The following is a 15,411-nucleotide window of genomic DNA, read 5'->3' as shown; positions in this document are numbered from 1 at the left end:
GAATTATCTATCGAATAATAATTAAAATTACTGAGAACAAAAAGGTCTTTAACATAAAAAACCAACCTATTACAGCCTTTGCGTTAGTTAATGGTGTTTGCTTTCTAAGCTATACAGCGAAGCAGAGCGGGAGTTAACACTATAAACCTCATGTTTTTGGGTTTTGCTAATCAAATCCTTGCAAAGCAATAGAAACGTCAATTGCAACATTAAACTGTTTAATTAAACTATTTATTTTGCTATTCTGCATTCAGTACAAAGTTGTCTTTTTTTTAATCATGCTGTTCGGTACTAAGTCTTAGGTTAAGATTTGGTTTATAGAAGTGTATTTGTCATTGTCAAGTTTTCTACGTTAAAGCTAAAGCAAGCACTTCAAATCAAACATTTTTTTCCAGTTGACTTACCTTTCTGTTCACATTTCCTTGCTTCCTTAATGCGCAGCAAAATCCAACAATTTGACCCTGAGTCTCACCGGATTACTAACTGCTCTGTTTGTATTCGGTCAGGTGAAGGAAGGATTTACTGCTTTACAGCACGAGCAGAAGTCTTCCCACCTGACTGTAACTCCAGCAAGAAGTGAAAGTGCACTCAGAGATGAGAACAGCTCTTCTGTTCGTAACTCCATTATACAAAACCAAATAGAAGAAATGGAGAAAATCCTAAATTTGGAGAGACTTCATTCAGCAAGAAAAAGAAAATATGAAGAAGGCCAGCGAATACTAGTTGCAGGGGATAGAACACATGTCTTTTGGGCTCAATAATTCACTTTGGTAAACCAGATTTCTGGAGGTATTACTATAGAATATAGTGTATACGTGTACTGTGTTGCCATTCAATACAGCATATAAACCTTTATGTTCTGAAGTGGATACAATCCCGATTAATAACGTTAGCTCTCTCTTTCTACAATCAAATCGAAGTTGTTATGGGTTCTGCCCAAAGTCAAAAAGTTCACAGGTTAATGTTTTAATATCCATTAAGTAAAATTAAACAATTACTTAGGAGCAGCAGAAGGGTACCCTTCGGCAGTCTTGGCTGAAATACTTCAATTTGCTTTCTGTCAGGCTGCTCATTCAGTTTTCAAGAAAAATCAGCTGCAACTGTTTCAAAATGCAATGGTTTCTACAAACGTTTACAGCTTACAGCGGCAGAACAGGAAAATCTTCTGCTTACCTTTACTGACCAATCATTTCAATGTATCCGTTGTAGTTGATTCTGTATCAATAAGGTCCCTTTCAACACCAGAGCATCAGCTATGATTTACAGAGATACTGCTTCGTAAACGGGTTCACATTCTTCCTCCCTCAAGCTAGGAGGGAAATTTTCTTACTTCACAATTACTTGCAGTACCATTTCTCTGCTGTCCCTCCCTTCCTACCCACACCTCTTGCAAAGAAAGATCCTCACTGTAAACTTAAACAAGAACAAAAGAAGCATAACCAATATTGCTATGGTTTACTGTTGCTAATTACATTAAAAAAAAATCAACAGAAGATATTTTCCCATGTTAGTTTTTATTGCTTTTTTTGTGTGTGTTGCAATTGAGAATATTTAGCTTCTTTAAACCAATTGCTTGTACTTTGGAAACATTCACAAATTGTCCAAGTTTAGAATAAATTTCATCTGTAGTGACTCTACTAGGTCAAAAAAATTTTTAGGTGTCTGAGAGACTGAGGAGACTGTTTTTCACTTGATTCAAATTTTGTTTCCAGGTGTTTAGAGTGTCATACAATTGCTGCCACTGCTGCTTTCCAAAAGTCCGATGTGTGCTGTGACTAGAGAAGTAAAACAAAATTGGAAGATGATTACTAGATGTCATGCTCACCTAATAATTCTCTTATAGCATTTCTTTACTCTCATAAGTGAATAGGAAAATTTTCATTTTTTCTATATAAAGGGCGGCACTTTACCAGTTAGAGAATTCTGTAGCCTTCCCAAATATTTAGAGCAAAACCAGTCATTAGTATTCCTGTCACTATTAGGTCATTAAATGAAATGTGCTGGAAAATAGGACTCTTTCATTAAATAAGCTAATCACATTCAGTGTGAGCTTTAATAAAATTATGATAAATAGCAACTATTTAACTACCAGCAGCTGATAGGAACAATACCTTGCTTCTAGTTAAAATATTCTCCAAATGTATGTGAAATAATTAGAACACACTAAGTTCTGCAAAATGCTAAGAAGAATGAAGTCTTACCTGACAACCACTTTCCTCTGTGTCTGATCTATTTTGCAGTACACCATCTTTGTCTTTACAGCTGCAAAAAAGCAATGCTGGTTTGAGCAGTATTTTAAAGACAGTGCAAAGGTACTAAACTGCATAAAACCTGTTCAAAATTAGACCAATACAAACATAGAATCACAGCAGGTCACTTAATACAGTTTTGCTGTTGGCTTTAGCAGTCTAGGAGGCCGAAAAGCAAAACGATGTACAGGGATGAAGGTCATACATGATTCCTATTGTTTGGTGCCAATCCACTACAGCAATATCCTGTGCCGTTTTTATGAATTTCTCTCCCCTACAAACACATCCTGTCTTAATGACACCAAACAAAACCAGATGACAAATTAAACCCACAAACTAGTTATTAGTTCTATAAAGAATTAAATTAAATACGGTTCCTGTCACTGAAAAAATGCCACTGTTTAAAAGACAACAGTTAGGCATGTCTTTTTTAAGCATGAAGTTTTGCAGCTATATCTTGTAACAAATGCAAATCACAAATGAGTCTTTTTCTGAATATTTAACATCCGCTGGGAAGTCTATAAAAGGTATTTGTTCATCAACTTTGTGTGAAGTGTGGTACTACAGTTCTTACCATCAATAACAAATGCTTCTACGTCATCAGCTCCAATCTGAAGTTCCTGTTGCATTGTGTCAAATGATATTTCTTTATTCTCTACAGCCATTCCCATGAAAGTAAGTAGCCTCATTTTTGCCATATTGTGTTCATGCAACAAGCCTGTGTAAAAGCGTTGATAGTTTATGGGTATGAATTATAAGAATTCATTGATTTGTTTTTCATGTGATTTTTATTATATATACTTCCATTAAAACTTATTTCACATAAAGAAAATATTCTACCTGTCCTTAACATTTTTGAGGTAAACTATTAATTCCTGCCCTTGCCCACGTGTTTTGCTAAAATAGCTAATTTACTTGTGAATCCACCAGGACTCAGACATCAATAAAAGGTAATAACTATCTACAAAAATGAAGTAGAGATTTTTTTAAACAGTAAAAACATCAGCTTAACAGAATCTCGGTTGGCGAGGGTGCAAATGAATGGAAGAAGAGCAATGCAACAACAAATGGAAAATACACAACCAGTAGTTTCCAAACCCTCTGACAGCCTCACCGCTCATTCTCATGCAGCTGCTTGAAAATAAACCTCTCTCAGTAACGGTTTAGCAATGTAACCTTTTTTTGTGCCAGAAGAATGTGTTTTGGCACCAAATTCAAGAATAGAGGAACAGATTTTTAAAGTTAGGTGAGATCTTTTACGTGACTGTATAAATGGCAGCACGAGGAACTGAGCCAAGGACTTGCACATCTGAATCAGAGACTGTTGTCCTGAAAAAAGGTCCAAGTCAACCGAGTTAAGACATTCAGATGAACCAGGGCATTCTTCAGTCAGCATTCAGTGAGGTGCCAACTGAGACTCCGTGCAAGTTTCTTTAAAACAACATCAACCGTTTTGCTTAGTAATGACATTACAAACATTCACACTGCTTCAGTAAATATTTAAGTTTGGAATTTATAACATCCATACACTAATAGGAAAGCGCATTAGTGCAGGACATCGTGTTGTGTTAATTAGCTGTAATTATGATGCAGATTCCCTATCTGGCACTGATTCAACAAAAATGTGATCACCATAATTCATACGAATGAGGAGCACCAGCAACTATACCTAACTGGGTTTAATGGAACTCTACAAGCATCAAAAAATCAATTAGCACACATTAACCCTAATTAACAAATGCAAATGAGATGCTGATTAACTTTCTGAAAAAGACTGCTGATAGTCCCAGATTAAATGTGGACATGTTAGGGCGATTCAGTTGACACAGATAATGCTACTGCTGGCCTGAGTTGTCAGCATTAATAAAACCAGACTGTAACAAACTGATGGCACCTGTAGGAGCCTTCACTACACAGTCCAGCCCTCACTGGGCCTCATCCAGGAAAGGCAGGAACTAAAACTGACACTGTCCTGTCACTGAAATACTGTTACTAATATCCTTTATTTTAAAGCCTAGTATCTTGGTAAGTTATTTAAAAAAAATGAAAATCTTTAAAGCGTGGTTAAAAATATGTTTATTTTGGGAACAGATCAAAGTGTTCTGAAGAATTTCTGAATGCCTCATTTTCTAAAGGTATTGTTTTTCTAGACCAAACTGCCCTTCTTTTTCAAAGGCATGGATGAAACACGCAGTCCAAGTTCCTAGCATTCCGCTCTGCACTGCCTCACAATCTCTCCCTCGTCCATCGCTCCAAGCCGTTCAGAACGAAGCAGGTGAGAATCAAGCGAACTGGAGGTGAGGCTGCCTTTGTCAAGTGTCAGGGATACTGATGGGTTGTACTTAAGATTATGTGACTCCTAGATATATTGAAAATGCACACACTATTCCTAGAGGTAAACACAGACGCAGGGAAGCAAAGCAAAGGAGATGATGACTACTGTATATGATTAACACCACATATATATAATTAATCTTCCATAAATGTATTCAAATGTTGCCATAACAGCATTTTCAGCAAATACTCGTGGACAAGTAACTAACAGATAAGCCACCTGAATACATAAAAGTAAATACAATACAAAAACCACTTTCCCCTAAGGCAGGCAGAGAGTGTTACTGTCCGAACACGTATGACAAAAGGTATGCGCTTATCCCATACGCACAAGCTGCCCAAAACTTGCTGCTCATTTTATCCGCGAAAAAAATCACGTTGATAGTTCCATCATTTTAATATCCAAAGTACCAGCATGAGGGTAATTATTCTCAGAATTATACCACACTCCATTAAACAAAATAATGCGTGTCTTAAAAGGCTGCACTAAACTCTGTTTTTGCAAAACTATTCCCTTCCTGAAATGCATTCAGCCAGTGCTCGAGTGTCATTTCAAAATCAAAGTTATAAAAAAAAAAAAAAAAAAAAAAAAAAAAAAAAAAAAAAAAAAAAAAAAAAAAAAAAAAAAAAAATCTTATTTTTATGGAAACATTTATTCATTACCAATATGTCAAAACCTTAATGCAGTAATAAAAAAACCTGCATCATTGAGCAACTTCTGCATTGTCACTGACCCCTGTCCTAAAAAGCTGGAATATAAAAAACGTAATTTTAATGCATGCAATAGCTTATGAACCAGCGCTCCTTTGAAACAGTCAATTACACATCAACGGGGGAGTGCCAAAGTGTTAATTACTACTCCTTTTTTCCACAGTGTGTAAATAAAGAGGGTGCTGACATTAACATTCCATCACATTGCTTCATGTGATGAAACAAATTAACTGGGACAGACTGTGGCCTGCTAGGTCTAATGCACCAGCACAAGCAGACACACACACACACACACACACACACACACACACACACACACACACACACACAATTTGCATGTTTTATCTTATGTTCAGGAGAAGTATTTGCTGTGTAATTTTTCTAAGACTACTGACTTTGTAAGACTTTTATGCAAGCTGCTGGCTTACTCAGTGAAGTGATCTCTGGCCTAGCCTAGCGTGTCAGTGCATTAAAACTCCAACCCCCCAAACGGTTTAAGGGGAATGAAGTTCTCTTGTAAATGCATAAACCAGCCTGTCCTAAGAGAACAAATCAGAGTTAGATGGTCGATCTTCAGTGGCGGTTAGAGTCTACAAACCCTAATCCATTCTTCAAAACACCTTTTACATTTCCTCAGTGTCAATATATGGGTTCAGACCAAAGCACTTTGCAGCTTCCGTATCTGAAGCCATGTCAGTAGTCAGAAATGTAACGATCTGAAAACTTACCGAGGGAGTCAATGAAGTCTTTGTTGTTCTGGTAAAACTTGACATAGGATGCTAGTTTAGCACTTACAAAAATTGTCAAAAGCTAGAAAATGGAAAACAAATATAAGAACAGTTTAAAATATTGCCTATGTTTCCCTCTCTGCAGACTGGAGATATTTTTTTATATAAATACACATAAACTATTGGTGTTGAACAGAAAAGTAAACTGTTAAGAGCTAAGATTCTGTCTTTTGTCAATAGCTGAGGGCAATCTGTGCTGCACATACTTCCTGTTCTCAGACCTGAAAGGCAGTTTTGCTACAGAACTCATGTGAGGCAGGATTTGTAACTCTTCAGTTTCTGAAACCTCTGAAGAGAAACATTCCACATGGAATATTTTTAATTCTGTTTTATTGCAGCTCAGTATTACTGACACAGATAACTATCGCAGTGAGTTTCAAGACATGAATCAAAACAAGGCACTCTACAAGTATCAAGCCAACTTGCTAAAACCAACAGTTACTTACATCATGAATAAGTTCCCCTTCCAAAAATTTGACTGGTTTTAAGGCAAGAAGATGATCAAAGAGAAAGGTATTTGGATCCTTCAATGCTCGTACAATACATCTGATTAGAAAAGGAAAATAATTATTTTTACAGCAGTACACGCATTTATGGGTGAGTATAACTCAATTCATTGTTCCTTGCTTTCTAGGAAACACACGAGGGTTTTCAACTGTTCTTTAGATGTAAGATACGTCACATTTCAATTTTGATCTTCATATTACAGATGGAAAAAACAAGGAACAGAAAGCATTAAGTAATTTGCCCAGTATTACAACTGAAATTTACCAGGTGGCAAGACTACAGATCAGCTTTCTGTTTCCATCTGCACATTTCTTTCCAGCCCAGCCTTCATTCCTAGAGGTACTTTTACTGTCCTCCTAAAATGTCATAGAATTAAGTTGTTTAGGAAGATTAATTATTCTTGAATACATGACACAAAACAGAGAAAACCACAATACCAAACCCTGCAAGGCCTATGATTTATCAGTTGCAGCTCCAGACTATAAACAGACCTAAAGTGTTTCTAGAGCTCTAGGTGAAAGCAGCACATTAGAAGACTTAGTGCTACATTCGCTCTGACAGCCTAGACTGCCATCCTGCCAGCCAACATACACCTGGAAGAACCCTGCGACACAGCCACAGGATCACCCTAGGCAGACGTGTTCTTTCAGATGTAAAAGGCCTCAGATTGCTGTAGCGTAGTCAATGGAGTTTTCATTTATGCACAGACACTTTAAAATTCAAAATAGGTCACCCTGATTTTCCTCCATCCTCAAGTATAAACAACTCCCTTGAGAACTATCAGTTGTAGATACCTGGCAGAATTATACAACTTATTAAAAATCTAATTCCTAAGCAAGAAGAATCATGGTAGAATGTCAAAATACAAACTTTTACTCATTTCGGCCAGTGGGGAAAATACACTGATAAGAGTCAGTTTACTCCCAGTTTGTCAAACAAGTGAGTTTATTTCTGTGCAATTCACATCCTTAGTACGTGCTTAGTCATGGAAAAGAGAGCAAGACTTTCTTTTCAACAAAAGTGCTAGTTGAAAAAAAAAACCCACTCCAAGTTAGAGAATCAAACAATTGGTAAGTAAAAAAGTCTGAAATAAGGATGCAATTCCAATTGTAACTTCAAAGCTGATGTAAACAAAGTCCTTACCGAAGGGTCATCTCTCCGCAGTGCCCAGAAACACACGTGTGCACCTGCACAATGGAGTAAACCTGCCCCTGCCTAGAAACAGCCAAACCGACTGCAGACTGCACAGATAAACTCTTGATCCAGCCATACTACAGAGAAGAGCTTGTGGCAGGGCCCTTGCCTGCCAGCACATTCGATACTCTTAGGAGTAAGGTGATCAATACAACTGGTGATAAGAGAAAAAGCTGCTTTTAAGGAAAGCAGGAAGTCAGTATTACCTGTGAGCATCAACTCTAGCCTGGGAAGCGTTGTCCTCTGTGTAACTTCCCAGTAGTTCCACCATTACTTTTGCTGCAGCGTCACTGCAGAAGAAAATAAAGTTACCTCAAGACTGCTGAAAAAATAGTTCAAACAAGACACTCAAATATTTAAATAATTCCATTATGATGTTATAGGTCAAATTAAATTACACTTGAAAAAGATGTAGATGATCCATTTTAATTCTAGTGGAGAGAACAAATTAACTAGATGTACTCTTTCAATTCTTGTTCTAAAAAATGTTTATCTTCACCCTTCATTTCATTCTCTTAAATTGATAAATTACCTGCTGGTTATGGAAAAAGCTTTCTGAGCTAGGAACAGCTTTATATGGTTCACTAGAATGCTCCTCTTATGCACATCTGGATTTAATCATTGCAGAATAAGTAGCACTGCAAAGTTTATTTCAAATGTAAAATGGCATATCTTAAAGAATATTTATGGTTAGGAAAATGACTGTGTAAAAGCTGCCTTTTCTGCTTTCACAGATTCTCCCTTCAAGTGTTCAGAGTGAGAGCTGCTTGTTTTGCTGACGAAGTTAAGCAGACAGCAATTAGATAGGCTCAGGCTGCTGTGGAGCAAGCAGCTTCCGACACTATTTGATGGACAGCTTTCAGAAAAACAACTCATTCTAAGAAAACCGAGTAAAACCTACAGCCTTGTCTGCCCAGGTTATCGGGTAAACAGTAGCACATCAGTGTCACTGCAGAACAGCTCCGAGACTGGTACTGTGTCATTTCAACAATTCCGATTGATTTTCACGTAACAGTTCTTAGCACTAGTGAGGCCACCAACTGCTGATGCTTCTTACAAAACATTCAGCAAAAAATACATGCATTGAATCTGCTGTGTGCATAGACACAAAAAGCTGTTTGCTGTTTCTCGTGGAATTCTTGGTAACTATTAAAGCAGAAGTCTGTGACAGTTTGCTCTGCAGGTGCCTGACATGCTGAGCTTTTTGCTACAGGTAATAGTAACCAGACCTGCCAGACCGGTTTGAATGTAAACTTGGGCAGGTCTAATCCCACTCTGAATCCTGCCAGTCAGTGGTAGACACCAGCTGTAGAACTGCACCAGGCTGGCGCCCGGCAGGGCCTGGCAGCAGAGCTCAACTCTGGCTTCATGCAAGCCATGCGTGCCTGTAAAGCTCCTCTATAACTGAGGGAAAACAGGCTGCGTTACCTTGCAGTTTCATACCAACAAGCTAGGAAACTGCTGAAGAGTAAAGCAGCTGAGGCACAGAACTACTGCAGCGCCTTTATGGCAAGGAGCAGAAGCAGCAGAGAAAGTAACTAATCTCCTGCAAAGTTCCACTACCAAATACATCTCAAAAACAAGCCACACCAGCCATGTCTTCCGGACACCACTACCATTTTTATCTTCAGTTGATCATGGGAAAGACAAAAATCCCTCTTCGAAGAGATCAAGATGATTTTTATCATCAGAAAGAAGAAACTTCAACAAGAAAGTGACTGGAAAAGATTTGATAAAGCAAGCTTTCATGTGTCACTGCAGGAAAAGGAACACACATAACATCTGCAAGATCTACTTTTTGTGAGCTACCAATCTGTTCACTACCAACTCTCCCGCTGGGGTAAAGTTTACTAGCTATGGAGAACCATCCCTGCTGCCGCACTGAGTGAAGTTAAAACATAAACAAACAAACAAATCAAGTCAACTGTCTTCCACAATGTATTATTTTCCCTCAATTATAAATCAACACATACTGAGGTATGAGTTTTATAACGTATTTTTCCGTTCCCACTTATTTTCCCATACTGCTGGGTAGACATTCCTGAGTGCTGAAGCTGGAATGCTGCTGTGACTTTCCCATACGATTGCAAATGCTGCCCACTGATCCAGGAGAGCGAGCCAGGTCAGAGGTGCTAGGGTCACTTCGTGTTTTCTTTTCTGGGGAGAAGTGTAAGAGCCCTGAAAAATTGCTCCATTAGTGCAAAGCTTGCTGCAACAGATGGTAAGGACACTGAGTGCAGGAGTAATATATTACAGGCCTAACTTAAAAATACCACCTATTATTAGTAACCAAAAACCGCTTGGTAGCAAGTTTACTGGCAGCACTGGAAACAAAAATTAGAAGTTTAATTCACAGATTTGATAACGAGACTAGCTAGAAACAGTTAGCTATTAAGTATGGGAATTAAGCTAGTTAAAACCTGTCAATAAATCAATAGAATGAGAAGTGTTTAAAAGAGCAGAAGCATTACAAGTATCAGCGTAATACTTGCAAAACAAAGTAAGCTCTAAGCCATGTATAAGATCTCTGATTAACACTTCTGAAATTATTTTGACCATCTGAAATACAGTACTACCAACGCAAAAGCATTTTGATGTTAGTAACAGGAACAAGAATTCCCAATAATGTTCTAGCTCACAGTGTAACTACTCCAAGAGGATTAATCATTCTGAAATTTAGGTTAGTTAAAAACAATCGTGCTATGCTGATGCAGCATCTCCAGGCTACAGTTTCACTGGGCCACAGTAAGACAACTCTCCTGTCAGAAGAAACTCTCCTGTTCCTGTGACAGCTCCACCCTTGACTTTTCAAACTCCTGGCAAGGTCATCTCCCCAGTCCAATCCACCGCTCCAGGACCCGCACAGAGGCAGTGGTAGCTGGAGGGGACAGGACAGGAATGGGGGGACAGGACAGGAATGGGGGGACAGGACAGAACTGCTTCCTTCTGCAGCAGTACAAGGTTATGCAAATGTAGCAAATGCAGGTGCATTCTGCTCCCAGAGTAAGTCAGCAGCACGGAGTTCCTGACACTGCCTCACTATGAAAATGAAAAAAACGTAGAAAACTAACTCAGAAAACAGGGTGAAAGGCAAGGGCAAGGGGAAGCAACAGGCACACACCACACACATCCCGAACTACAGCAGGGACAGTTTAGATAGGCTGTGGAACTCCACACTGAAACTACCCCTGGATACCAGCCCATCTCCACAGCCCTGGCCAGTGCAGTCAATACACCGTATCGCATCCGCAAGATAAACTGATGACAGCTCTCAGTTAAGACCTACACTAATTCACAGGCATGATACACACAGGATTACTTTACGTGCCAGAAGACACTGGTCTGCCAAGTTTGTTAGATCAAAGATGCTTCTTACGATCCAGCGTGATAATTTACAATGGCCAAGCAGGTATTCTGTGGACATCAATTTCCATGACTAGTGGAGAGCTCTGTCCTAAAGGTAATGTTTACATTGGAAGACTGATTCTGTTAACTGTGATTGATAAGCCTCCCCACATCATTAAGTAAGAGATAGCACTACCATGCACTAAAATGTCAGAAGTGCAGTTAAATAATAAACTTGGCGTAATGCAACAATGCTTAAAGATTAATATTTACAGGAAGGAATAGCATTATTTTGGGAGTCTGTGGTTTGCAGCTAATTCACAACTAACTTTAATGTTCTTGGAAACGCTGGTTTAACGTAAGAATACCTAAAATATAAAAAGAAAAAAACTGTGTTTGAATTATCAGCACAGATGAATTTTAAAGTGCTGTGAGAAATACTTTTCCTACAGATCATTTAAAATACATCGACTTAAAATGCAGTTACCTACTACTGCTGGTATTTCATACCTTTTCTTGCAGTCTACTAGGACATCATAGAGCAGTCTCAGAAGAGTATGCTTTTTCTCTGTGCCAAGATTCCAGTCAGAAATCCATTTTCGGACCTAGGTGGAATACAAGTGGAAAAGATCTGTTGGGGAAAAGACTAAAGTAAATCTGAAAAAAGTCTCATTTTCTCTCAGTCAGAAAAGGATTGAAAAAGATCTTGCACAGCTATTTCTTCTTTGATTTAGATTCTGCAGCCAGACCTTGCTCTGGCAATTTATAAGAGGCAGTCTGCATCAGCTCTGACTGCCATTTAGCAAGTTACACAGAGGCCATACGTAACTCGAAGCACCACGTTCATTACCTGATCCAGTTCAGTTGGAATGTACTGGATGGCGCCACACGACGAGGCCACTTTAAGAAGGCTGCAGTACACTGTGTATCTCACAGGAGTGTTCTTATCCATCCCATGGAAGAGATTGCTCAGGCTAAACCACAGACAACGAACAAGAGAGTCAGAGCTTTCCCAAAACATTACTGGAGCGCACGTAACTGTTTCTAGGACACGTAAGCACAAAGCACCTGGTGGCACCTTCGTCTGTGGTGACCTGTAACAGCTTCCTGTTTTGTAACCATTTTCAGCAAAGCAGCTGGGAACTGTGTGTTTTAATTTTGTAATTAAATTTTGTAATTTTTCAGCAAAGAAAGCGTATTAGTAATTCTGTTTTGTGATAGGGAAAAGTGAGGTAAGAGAAGAGTGCTTTCTGCAAGGGAGACTGATCTTGACAAACACCCCACACTTTGATTTGAAGTTACCTTTGTCTCACTTTTCTCTCTGCAATACTTACAGCTGCAATCTAAGAGACGGGCGCTCTCCTTCCCGAAATTTTACTAACTTCTCACACAGGCTTTCAATCAGTGCTTCTTGTTTGTCCGGTTCCAGGATAAGCAGCAAAGACACTACACTGTTCATCACACTCTCAACATCTGCACAAAACAAAACACGCAGCTGTTTAAGCTGCAAGCAGCAACCACTCTGGATATTCATTGGAACGCAGTGGAGATGTGGCTCGTATGGTCTTTCACCAGCACACCTCCACGTACAGCATGAATCACCACGAGGAGCCACAAGCCTGTGCTCTCCATGTTACTTCCTACATAGGGACGAGTGATTCTAATACACTCTGATTCCTGAGCAAGCGACAAGAACTTGGTGCCTCACTCCGATCAAAGTTTCTCACTGTCAGTACTATCAAAGGAATCAGAGAGGCACATCTAACGACAGACAATAAACAGCAGCTTCATTTAGATTCTTCAGACAGACCTTCAAAAGACAAGGAATTCTGCATGCTGCATCTACTTCATTAGGCTCAGAACAGAATTTGGCATTTGATATCACACTTGCCCTGAAAACTCTGTTCACACATATGAGAAGTCAGAGGAACACCATGGTTTTGGTCTTAAAAAAATATAGTGGCTTTCTCCTGCACATTCAGAAAACTGCTCCATGGTTCTGCAGTGAGAACAGTAACACCTAGTGCTCAAGTACAGTACGACATTCCACCAGAGCACACAGGAAACCCAGTCAGCACAGGGAAAGCTCCCACAAGAACAAAGCGCATTCAGAGGCCTCCCCAGCTCCCGTTTTAAGCCTGGTGTTCCATCCCTCCTAAGCAGGACCAGACCAGTTTTGTGGTTTCTTTTCAGTCTAGACAAATACCAATTACGCAAAGGAGAACAAAATTCATTATACATGGAAAATATAATTTATTCCTAAAAAAGGCATCTGAACATCAAACAACAGAGCAATAAGCTTCACCAGTATTTCTTACTCATTTGCCTACAGTGAAAGGCAACATGAAAAATAATCTGAAGTACTCCTCCTTAGGTGAGCCATGCATTCATCCAAACAACACCTATTTTTGCTATTAGCAATCCCCTTTTCACAAGAGAATTCTAAATGGAAGGTGTATATTGGCACAGCAGGATCGTGCAAGGCTACTGCGGCATTATCAGCGTCACTAAAACATATTAGCGCGGTTTCTAGGGATCGACAGCCCAAACTCAGAAAGAGTCACTGACTACTGAAAATCCTAGTGGCTTCAAAGAATAATAATATTTAGGCCTTAAATCTTCTAAATACCAACGTCTAGTCCTAATTTTCTCTTGATCTGCAGCATCGCAGGCATTAACAAAAAGTCTTATTTTTACGATACTTTCTTTTCAGAGAGAAAAATCTATTTTACACACAACTCACCACAAACAGTCTAGCTCCATTTCTGACTGCTTCAAAGGGTGCTGGAGTTTGGAGAAGGGAGGGATAGAGTGCACGCAAATTTTACACAGCAATGATGGAAATAAGCATTTCCAGTAAAGATACGCGTGTTGACGTGCGAGCCGTGCCCCACAGCTCTACCTCTGCCCACTGTTACTGTTTGAAAGCGTTGATGGTGACACGTTCAGCAAAACCTACAGACTTGAAGACACAAACCTTTGTCATCCTCTTTCAGGCACACGTCACAAACTTCAATGATTTGTGCCAAGTCCACATGAAGTCCACCTTCAGCGTTTTCTTCAGAGATTTCTGCTCCTTTGGATTTCAGGTAAGCTCGAAGTTCTGCAGCCTTTAAAAAAAGACAACGCACACAGAACAAAACTCTTGTTTTCTGAACAGCAAAGTAATTACATTTCTTACAGATTTTTGCTCTGCAACCCCTCCTCTGCCTCACCACTCACTCACACTTCCCCTCACTTCTCCTACCAGCCTCTATCCTACAACACTCCCTCTCCTCCACTTCAACACAGAACCCAAATCCCAACCCAGGGTAAGATGCTGCGTGCGCCGGGGCTGTTTGCCAGCAGCTGAACAGACACACGACTGTTGAGCTTCCTGGCACTATGAATGTGTCACAGCTGGTTAGGGGACAGCAGGCTGAAGCAGGTTTTGTGACAAAGATGCTTCCTCCTTATGATTTTTCATTATCTCTTACTGCCTTTGAAAACTTCAGGCAAAACAAAAAAACCATTTAATTGCTTCCTCACCAGGAAACAAAACAAATCCACTTCAGAAGGCAGAACTTTCTGTCTGCACACAAGGATTCAGACCTACACTAAGCAACGGGCCTGTGCGTTAAACTGACAATCCCCAGTTCCGGCCGCAGAACCACAACCCTTCAGAAAGAATCCATGTGGGGCCCTGCAACTCTGACCGGGATGCGGCTGCGACACCAGGTGTCACCTACACCAAGTTCAATGTCAGAGCATTCCGGTGCCGTAAGACACAGCTGAGTGCTCCAGGGCTTTGCACTGAAGGTGTTTCAGACTAACGACTTGAGCACGATTTACTAGACATTATGGCAAGTGGAACCGGACTGAAAGCTAGTGGCTGTGTCTGCATCTCTGGCAGGTTTCCAGCTGTGTAACATGCACCACTCACTCGACACCGGGGACGAGCAGCCCTGCAGTTCAGAGCCCAAACCGAGCAGCAGCTCAGAGCCCAAACCGAGCAGCAGCTCAGAGCCCCGCTTTCCGTGCCGGGAGTGCCCAGGACCCTGCAACGCCGAGACGCCCAGGTGACGCTCGGCCCCTCACCCGAACTAGCTCGCCTCTCCTGAAGAAAAGTGCTGCTGAGGAGAGACGAAACCAAAGCCCTAGGGAGGTGAAGGGCTCTGGAGAGGGAACTGCAAACACGGCCTTTTCTGTCATTCACCGAATCCTGAACGGCCCGTCCCTTCTCTCCAGCGAACAGCCCGCACAGGAGCGACGCGGCGGCCACTCCAGAGCACACGCGGTTCCTT

At 40.3% G+C, this 15,411-nt stretch overlaps 2 protein-coding genes across 2 annotated transcripts in view; one reads left to right on the top strand and one right to left on the bottom strand.

Annotated features, from left to right (window-relative positions):
* CCDC73 (coiled-coil domain containing 73) overlaps window positions 1-761 on the top strand; it is a gene marked incomplete at its 5' end in the record, with an annotated part of 38,817 nt that extends 38,056 nt beyond the window's left edge. The window contains one exon of the mRNA XM_010133264.1: window positions 507-761. Within this exon, the coding sequence (XP_010131566.1) occupies window positions 507-761 (255 nt within the window). The remainder of the gene's footprint in view (window positions 1-506) is intronic.
* Window positions 762-1,496: 735 nt separating this feature from the next.
* On the bottom strand, window positions 1,497-15,319 carry EIF3M (eukaryotic translation initiation factor 3, subunit M). The gene is made up of 11 exons (XM_010133263.1): window positions 15,206-15,319; window positions 14,106-14,238; window positions 12,463-12,601; window positions 11,979-12,102; window positions 11,639-11,733; window positions 7,990-8,073; window positions 6,529-6,628; window positions 6,023-6,104; window positions 2,824-2,967; window positions 2,202-2,262; window positions 1,497-1,775 (listed from the first exon to the last, which is right to left on the bottom strand). The coding sequence occupies exons 1-11, from the start codon at window positions 15,317-15,319 to the stop codon at window positions 1,655-1,657; spliced, it is 1,197 nt and encodes a 398-aa protein (XP_010131565.1). The 3' UTR covers window positions 1,497-1,654.
* Between the last annotated feature and the right edge of the window lie 92 nt (window positions 15,320-15,411).

Source organism: Buceros rhinoceros, unplaced genomic scaffold (genome assembly GCF_000710305.1).
Source record: "Buceros rhinoceros silvestris isolate BGI_N320 unplaced genomic scaffold, ASM71030v1 scaffold7973, whole genome shotgun sequence".
Classification (NCBI taxonomy): Eukaryota; Metazoa; Chordata; class Aves; order Bucerotiformes; family Bucerotidae; genus Buceros; species Buceros rhinoceros.
The sequence above is the reverse complement of the archived record's forward strand: the minus strand, read 5'-3'. Positions and strand labels throughout refer to the sequence as shown.